This window comes from Anolis carolinensis, chromosome 1, assembly GCF_035594765.1.
Source record: "Anolis carolinensis isolate JA03-04 chromosome 1, rAnoCar3.1.pri, whole genome shotgun sequence".
Taxonomy (NCBI): Eukaryota; Metazoa; Chordata; class Lepidosauria; order Squamata; family Dactyloidae; genus Anolis; species Anolis carolinensis.
Genome location: NC_085841.1, coordinates 27,647,362 through 27,656,607, shown reverse-complemented (window position 1 = coordinate 27,656,607; position 9,246 = coordinate 27,647,362). Strand labels below are relative to the sequence as shown.

General features: G+C 39.9%; 1 protein-coding gene and 1 non-coding gene across 3 annotated transcripts in view; both read right to left on the bottom strand.

The window, feature by feature from the left end:
- Positions 1–655: 655 nt before the first annotated feature.
- On the bottom strand, positions 656–844 carry LOC134295736 (U2 spliceosomal RNA). Its single transcript, XR_010002373.1, has one exon. It is a non-coding gene; the product is annotated as a U2 spliceosomal RNA (small nuclear RNA).
- A 1,863-nt stretch (positions 845–2,707) lies between these two features.
- The window catches only part of kcng3 (potassium voltage-gated channel modifier subfamily G member 3), a 32,696-nt gene continuing 26,157 nt past the window's right edge, over positions 2,708–9,246 (bottom strand). For both annotated transcript variants that reach the window (XM_008115699.3, XM_008115700.3), the window contains exon 2: positions 2,708–8,615. In XM_008115699.3, the coding sequence (XP_008113906.2) occupies positions 7,970–8,615 (646 nt within the window). In that variant the 3' untranslated portion in view covers positions 2,708–7,969. The remainder of the gene's footprint in view (positions 8,616–9,246) is intronic.

The following is a 9,246-nucleotide window of genomic DNA, read 5'->3' as shown; positions in this document are numbered from 1 at the left end:
TCTGTCCAGGTGTCAAATTAATCCGGAGTAAACTGATTAATTTGAATGCCTCAGGTAAACCTATGACCCATCATGAGTTATGGGCCTCTGTGGAAGGGCCCTTAGACTCTGGAGATTGGCCACGAAACCCTCTAGATGATCTTGGACAAGGCACTCTTCCTAAGTCTCAGAAGACAGCAAGAGACAACCTACTCCTAACAAAGTTTGCCAAGAAAACCCTGTGATAGGCTCATTTAGGGCCACTATAGTTCAAAAACTATGTTAAAACAAACAACAATAGATTCAATGAGTAGTCCTGCTTAATCCAGTAGGATTACTGAAATTATTCTGCAATAAAAGAGAGTTAGACAAAGTAAGTTTAAAATAACTGAACATCTGCCATCTTCATATGGCAGCCCAAGTCCCTCCATCGTTATTTTAATGTGTTTTATTTACTTGGAGATGTTTTTCTATCTGTTTATTTATTATTTATTTACAGCATTTATATTCCGCCCTTCTCACCCCAAAGGGGACTCAGGGCGGATCACATTGCACACATAAAGGCAAACATTCAATGCCATGACACAGAACAGAGACAGAGACAAGACGCAGGCACCGGGCTGGCCTCGAACTCATGACCTCTTGGTCAGAGTGATTTGTTGATTTGTTGCAGCTGGCTTGCTTTCCAGCCTGCGCCACAGCCCGGTCCTAAATAAAATAAAATAAAATTTAAACAAGCCCATATTCCATCTCCCAGGCCTAAAAATCCATTTAATATATAGTCCTCAAATAGAGGACGTATCAGATATTAAACTGATAAGAACAGATACTACACTTGATCTTAGCCAAAAGGCCGAGAAGCGATTTTTTTTACTGTGTTTTACTGTGTTTTATTTGTTTTCTGACTTAGCCCTGTGTTAGCCGCCCTGAATCCCTGCGGAGGCGTGATGGAAAAATAAAGTAGTAGTAGTAGTAGTTGTTGTTGTTATATTATCTGGAATGTGGTCTTTTTCTTTTCTTGCTGCCTTTCACCTTACCAAACATACCTTTTCATGATATGATATGACCAAAGTACGACAGTCTCAGTTTAGTCATCTTGGCTTCTAGGAAGAGAAAAGACTTTATTTACTGTAGGATCCATTTGTGTGTCTTATTAGCAATCCAAAGTATCCATAGAATTCTTCTCCAGCACATTTCAGATGAGTTGATTTTCTTCCTATTGGTTTTCTTCACTCTTCCACTTTTACAACTATACAAAGAAATTGGAAATATGAAGGTATGGTCAATCCTAACTTCAGTATTATGTATCTTGAACTATCTAGTTTCTTCACAGCTATGCTTACAAGTTTTAGCCTTCTTTTAATTTCTTGACTGCAGTCTCTGTTTGTCATTTTTGTCCCTTTCTAAAAGTATGATTTGACAATTCCTTTAAAAAAATATTTATTAAAAAGCAAGTTTTTATAGTACAAAACAATATTTGAGGAGAAAAATACATACACTCGCTAAAAGTAAAGTAACTACAACTACAATAAATATATATCAAACTGATATACAATGATGCAAAATAACAGCAAATACTTCTGTAAAAAAATATCAAGAGAGGAAATAATAAGCTTCCGACATCTTTTTTTAAGTGTAAGAAAGGGCATGCTGTTTGTATCCTTCCAGGTGCATTTAAATTTGCCTCATTTCCTCTTCATAATCTTGTTTTAGGAACGGAACCCCATGCCAGCCATCACATGACATCGTGTGACTTCCAGCGGCGTCCCCACCCCCAATTGGGGTGGAAACTACCTTTTCCCCATAACACAAGAGCCTGTCTGTGATGTCCTGGTTTCAATGGAGCCAACATGGGTCCTCGCTGGGAGGGCGACACTTCCCATGTGTGGTGTAGGAAGCATTGCTGCAAGGAAGTGGTCTGCAGGGTGACAGATTCACCCCACTGCCCCCTCTGACTGGCAGCGAAGTGGGACACTTTGCCTGGCCTATGTGGTGAGGTCGTATCTTTACTTAAAGTAGGTCTGGCTGCATTTTATGGGTCTGAAAGCCTAGTATGTTTGCTTGAGATTGTCATGCAAATTAATTAATCTACATTAAGAAGTTGATTTATAAAATCCAAGCATGCCATGTATTACTTCATTTTCTTCATCCAGAAAAAACCCCAACTGTATGACAGTTGTGAGTCTTGATTCTCTTGATTTTTTATTATAAAGCACAATGCTCTATCTAATGCATAGGCAACCTAGTGTTTTCCAGTGTTTGGGTCTACAATCAAGCTCCAACCAATGTTGCTAAAACCTAGTCAAAACGTCATGTGTGTGAAAATAACCAATCGATTTCTATCCATTCATTATGTAAAGCATGTATGGGTAATTTCTTTTCAAATATCAGGCTTATTCATCCACTTATTCCAAATGATGTTCAATATAAATCAATACACAAAGGTATTATGTCACAGAAGTTTATATCTGTAATTGTTTGGAATCACAGAATCTCTGCACTTCCCAGGGCATTCTTAATATTCCATAAATAAGAAAGTGATGACTAATTTGCACAAACAGAGAGCATCTCCTGCTATAACTGGTGTGGATGTGATGATGGAAGAAGGTTATAGAAGATTACAGTGACCAACATCAATATAAGGGTGGGCTGCATGTGACACTATAGACCGTTTTGTGGCTCTCATGACACTCCAGTCACCCCCTACATCCCCTTAGACGTAAAAACATTTATTTATTTTTTGCAAAATGTTTCAAAATAATTGACCCTCATATGTTCAAAAGCAGTGGTTCCCAACCAGTGGTCTGTGGACCACAGATGGTCCACAAAAAAACAGAAAAGCAGTCCATGGGGATCTTTCACAGAAAATTGAGTTGATGCAGCATAGCTGTTGAGGAAGTTGTCTCCCCCCCCCCCCCCCCGCACAATCCCCCACCACACACACTCACCCTTCTTCTCCTGCTTGCCCTCCTCTCCTCCTTCATCCCAAACAGAGCTATTGACCCAACTAAAGGAGGTTTCTCTGCTGAATCCCCGTTCGCAATTTCCTTCTTTCAACCCAGCCACCCCTCCCTGTTACCTGGGCCTGCAAATGGGGCTCTGGCAGTATCATCAGCAGCAGCTTTCTCAATCCCAGGCAAGAAAGAAAGGATCCAATGGCTCCATTCCCATCAGCAGCATTGAACTGTTCCTTCCTTACCTGATCTTGAGGCGGCTCCTGCCAGAGCCCCATTTGGAGTGTCCTCCTTGCAATCCATCCACCTGGGCCTGTATAGAAGGAAGGATCCAACACCGGGCAAAGGGCAGTGTTAGATCCTTCCTTCCTTGCCTAGGATTGAAGCTGCTGCTGCCAGAGCCCCGTTTTCAGGCCTAGGCAGCAAGGAGCTGGGTTGCAAGGAGATTGCAAAGGGGGCTCTGACAGCAGCCTCCTCAAGAGCAGGTAAGGAAGGAAGGGTCCAATGCTGGACAATAGGAGGGAGCAGGAATGATGGCATTGGATCCTTCATTCCTTACTTGCTTTTGAAGCAAGGAAGTAAGCCCTTTTCACAGGCTGGATTGCAAGGATGAGGAGGCATCCAACGCTAGCAGGTCAATGAAGGTGAGGGCTGAGGGAAGCTCCATCACTGGCTCCTCATGAGGAGGGGAAGGGCAAGAGGAAGGGGAAGGGAAGGGGAAGGAGCAGTGGGCATTCTGTGGGGAGAGGGGTTGATTGATCTTGATGATCCATGATGTATCCAAGTTTTGCCTCAGTGGTCCATGGTCTCTTAAAGATTGTGAACCATTAGTCTGTACTAGATAGCATAAGGGGCATTTCTACCATATTTTCCACCAATTTTTAAAACCCCAAACACAGTGAAAATGCCCCACATCCTTAGAAGAATTTAGGGACCCCTCCCCCCTTTGAAGAAGCAGATGTCACCCTCCAAGGTCTCCAAGAGGATGCCTTCCACAGTGATCATCACCAATCTATTTTCCAAAAATAAAATGGTTCCCAGATTCTAAACAAATCACCACATTTTTAAGAGCTGTTAAATTGAATTTAGTAAAAGCAGTAAGAAATGCTCATTCGTGATTTTAAAAAATACCATGGTTTCTTTTATAAAGTTCACATTTATGGCAGATTTTAAGAATTCGATAAAACAGAAAACTGTCAGGTTTACAAGTATTGTCAATGTTTAACAGCATAGATCTATAGGGCTACTTTCCCATATCATATCAATAGTATCATTGAGAAATAATATATAAGAACAATCATTCTTTTATTTTGTCCTACATTTACAAGAGAGTACATACTATTTTTTTTACATAGTACAGCTTACATTCAGCTAGAGAGCCCCTTTTCCATACCATACAGCTATGTTTTATTTCCTTTTGTTCAATCAATTAGTTATATTAAGGTACATCAGTTTAGAATTGCATCCTTCATTCTGGTTCTTTATCAGACACAGATAACAAATCCCATTGTACTGAGATATTCAAATCATCTGCAGAATTGCCAGTTTTACAAAAGACAGCTGGCACTAAGTTTCAAAATAATCCAAAGATTTTCCATTTTAAAAAAAGAAATGTTTCATGATCAAGGTTATAGAGTAATCAAAGGAGATATAGGCAGATTTTGTTACAGGATTAAAAACTGGAAAGAGATTTTGGTAATTTTTAAAAAAAGTAGACAACAACATTTCTGGCTTGCTAATTTTCACCATTGATTTGCTGCTCTGCTCTGCATAATATTTTTGGAAAATTATTCTGTACCTCGACTTGCAGACGTACATGATTTCCCCATGGAAATCTCCAAGAGAGTAATTTTGCAATAGCAAAAAGAACAGAGTCCTGTGAGACTACAAATATCAATAAGTTTTACAGAAATCTGTTTACGTATAGTACACATATATTTACTCCAGGGAGTTTAAGGCTGAGTATATATTCCATTTTATTCTCTAATAACTATGGACGAATCACCTTGTGTGAGAGAGGTTAGGCTGAGGGAGAGAAACTTGCCCACTCTGTTTTGATGGCAAGACAGGATTTGGAACTTGCTTTTAATTGTCTTCAGCATCACTCTGGCTATTGTAATGTGATTGTGAATACAGTCAGCCTTCCACATTTGTGAGTTTAACTTTTTGCTAATCTAATTATTAATGGATTCAATAATATGTTCTGGCTAGGAATCTCTAGAGCCCCCGGTATGATCATCATTGCAACTATAGAATTGCACAGAAGGACCTATAGATTCCCAGGACAAACACTTCTCTAGACATTTGAAGGTCCTCCAGCATGATTTTATGATCAACTCCTGGTGAAAGAGATTTCTAGAGAGTTGTTCTCTTAGGTAAAAAAATCAACCATGGTTTTTCATTCATAATTTTTACACATTTGCAGGAGTCTTGTACGTCTTACCTCCAAATGTGAAGCACCTACTGTAGAACAAAAAAATAACATTAAGTCATGGAATTTAGCTTGCAACATGGAATTGCAGGCAATATATTACATGTGCAGCCAAAGTGATGAATGACTGGAAATTTGGTGTCAACTTACACTAGTGGTGTCTCTCTTACTGTGGTGTTGAATCACTTTTTCAACCCACATACCAGTACCAAAAGCCATCTATATCAGCATGGAAATTTGCTGCACTATCCCTCAAGCAGTCCAGAAGCTGATGTGGCAATCTTACTTCCTGACAAAGATGAGTTTTGCTGTGGTTCATCCCATGCTGCATTGCCCTTTTTCCTCTGCTACCATCCAACCTTCTCTTCTGCCAACACAGTCAAACTGGCAGACAGGATCTTGGCCATTATGATTTGACACTTGACTCACCATTGAACAGTAGCTGTATGCCACAATACATATGGTATATTTGTTGCTAATCCCAAACACAGGAAAGAGGATTTATCATATCAGTGAGATTTATCCAGCTTCAAGTGTGTGTGGGAAAGCACACAAAAGAAAACCAAACCCTAGGCCCATCAGAAAAAATATGTTGACACAAATAAATAAGGACTGATTCTCATCTTGGCTGTAAATCTGGAATCCAGGGACTCTGTTGACCCCACTTTTGTTAATACAGATTTACTTGGCTTTCACTGAGATTATATCCTCCACTGTACTGATGCAATGGTGTCATGGGGGGAGGGAGGATCAGCACTGCATGTAGCAATAATTCAATTCCACTGGGAATAAGAAGACTCAGAACTAGATATCTACCAGTATGTTATATGCAAATACAAAAAAATATATAGGAAGGTTATTTTAGCCAATGACTCAAGCATTTATAATGCAATGGCTTCTAACCAAGAAAACTCTCCATTCTGACAGTGCTGGTGAGTATCATAGGTTGTATGCTCACAAAAGTATCTGAGATGCCATGTTGGATTTTGCCAGACCCATCTCCATCATTTTGGGGGAGAAACATTCCCTAGTTGGTCTGGGAGCTGGCACTGGTCATAGTTAAGAAGGTGCCTCAGAATGCATCTCACATTTCTCTGTGGCTATCTGTTGCAGGGAATTATTTCTGGTAAAGGCTAACAGAATGTCTTTGTTTATATACTGTTACTGTTGCTGCCACTGAGATAAGATTCTCAGGAACCCCACCAAATTTCAGTAACATGGATTAACACATACAATGCCATGTTTCATATCACCTTCAGTTCTAATACCAGTTTGTTCCCCTTTTAAACATTTCAAAATAGCATACCTTTCCCTAAGTCAGATGTTAAGTCTAGTTTGATGTCTGTCCTAACATGACAGAATGATTTACACCTGATTTGGGAAAGGAGGAGGAGGAGGGACAACCATGTTTTCTACACCAAAGAGAGCATTGCCTAAAGACATTTGCAAAGATCCCATTAATCACAATTTACAGACAAATGATGTATTCCAGAAATATTTATTGGCATACCCAATGAGGTGGTCAAAGCAAGCTGAATTATTCATTTTTTTATCCTGGAAGAGCAGTTTTATTTTCCTTCATAAGATGTAAAATGCCACTATTTGAAACTAAATAAATTCCATCTAGCCACTCTGAAAGCACATGGTGGTCACTTGGTTGGATCTGGGTTGGTTATGCTTAAATCAGGTGTGGGCAAAATGGCAGCTTTTGTAGACCCTAAGGATAAACTTTTTTGATCCAGCATACGTCATTGATGACATTTCAACAATGTTTGAAGCCACAATTTCTTCTCTCCAAATTGCTGTGAAATGCTCCAAAATGTCCATTGAGGGGCATAGGGTGCGTTTATACCACATTTTGTCATCCTCCCCACCAATTTAAGCCCATGAAAGTCTCCTGAAGGCCAATGCAATCATCTAGCCTTCTCAGTCCTTAGGGCTGTTGTTTGACCTTAGTACAATCTGCTCTCCATATTCATAGATTCTACATCTACAGATTCAGCCACCCTTGGCTTGAAAATATTCAAAAAAAATGGAGAAAGCAAACCTTCAAGTTCACTTTATTATGGTCAATGACCAGCTCATAAGATAAGCAAACCTTAATTTTGTCATTTTGATGTATCATTATATATAATGGAACTTGACATCCATGGATGTTAGTATCCATGCAGGTCCTGGAACCAAATGTCAGCAGAAACCAAAGGTCCACCATAATCATTTATGGCCATTGATTTCAGTGGATATGCCTTTTAGGTTAACAAACTTGTGTCCAATGCAAGCGAACTACCAGAAAAAAACTTGAAATTAAAAATAACAGTTAAAAAAATCAAGGAGTGAAAAACAAACATATGTACTTCACTTTGAACAGTGCGCAACTCCTGAAATGCCCACAGAGTATAGACATTAAAGATTGACGAGAACAGGAAAATTAAGACTTTTATCTTTGTTTCCACACTTGTCATTTTCAGCTACAATGGAGCAAGGAGCAAGTGGCCATGCCTGAGGTGGAGAGGACAAAAGGTGAAGAGGGCAAAAGGCATTTCCCCACCCTCAATTGATCAGTCACTATATTAGGTGCTACTGCAAATTGCAATTGTATTATTCATTAATTTAAGAATTCCACTGAAATACTCCTGCCGTACCTAGCAGACCGGAACTTGAGCTCATGATAACATTGCACAAAGCTGTGATAAATAAATGTTATCGGCAAAGCCAGCAAAACAATCCCGCTGACCACACAAATTCCTCCAAGAATCCTTCCGGGTATTGTAACAGGACACACGTCGCCGTATCCAACCGTAGTCATTGAGATAATGACCCACCAGCAGGCAGCTGGGATGCTGGAGTAACCTTCGTTGGGTTTTCCAATTTTTAACCCGTGTTCAAGGAGCTGGGCGAGTGCACTGAAGATTGCCATAGCCACACAAACAAAGACCAGGAGCATCACCATCTCCCTATAACATCGCTTTAAAGTTAGGCCAAGCGTCTGAAGACCAATGAAGTGCCGGGCAAGTTTAATCACCCAAAAAATCCTCATCATCCGCAGGACCCTCAAGGTGACTCCAGCCCTCTGAAGCTCTGAATTCTCCCCTGTAAACACTGTCATAAGCACAGAAATGTAGTAGGGAGTGATCGCCATCAAGTCAATGACATTCAAAGGCCTCTTGACAAACTCACACTTATCTTTGGAGATGATGAACCGCACAATGCACTCTGCAGTGAACCAGCCTATGCAGATTGCTTCAATTATCCTGTCAAAAGAAACATAAGCAAAGCAATTCAGTCCCTGCAAAAACCTTCAATTGCAAGAATTTTGTTTGTTTGTTAAGATTTTAAAAACTGGACATTATTACAATGACAGAGACTCAGACAAGAAGTAGACAGACAAACATGCCAACTAACTACAGAGTTCTCTGAATCTGGTTTATAGATACACATTTCCTCATGACTTTAACTGGATACTAATGGACTGGAACCTTATTTCTGTTCTAGATTAAGTTTCACTCAAGCCTCATTTTTTCTGCAGTGATGTTTCTGGAAAGGGATTTCCTCTTGGTAAACAGAATGTGGAATTATTTGAATGTACAGACAGCCCTCCACATTCACTAGAGTTAGGGGCATAGGTCCATTGTGAAAGTTAAAAACACTGAATAAAGAAATTGCTACTTTTAAAACCAGGGAGAACACATCTCTAGGAATTTCTAGGTTGACCAGTATAATACTACAGTCAACTTCCACTAGAGGCTGAAATTTCCTAGAGAACCTAGGAATGTCTTGAGTGGCATTCTCTTTAAAAACCCTAGGTCCTCCAGCAGGATGAGGGCCCATCCAGACAGGCACAAAAATGGGGACATGCCTTGTTTTTCCCAGAGGCAGCTAAAC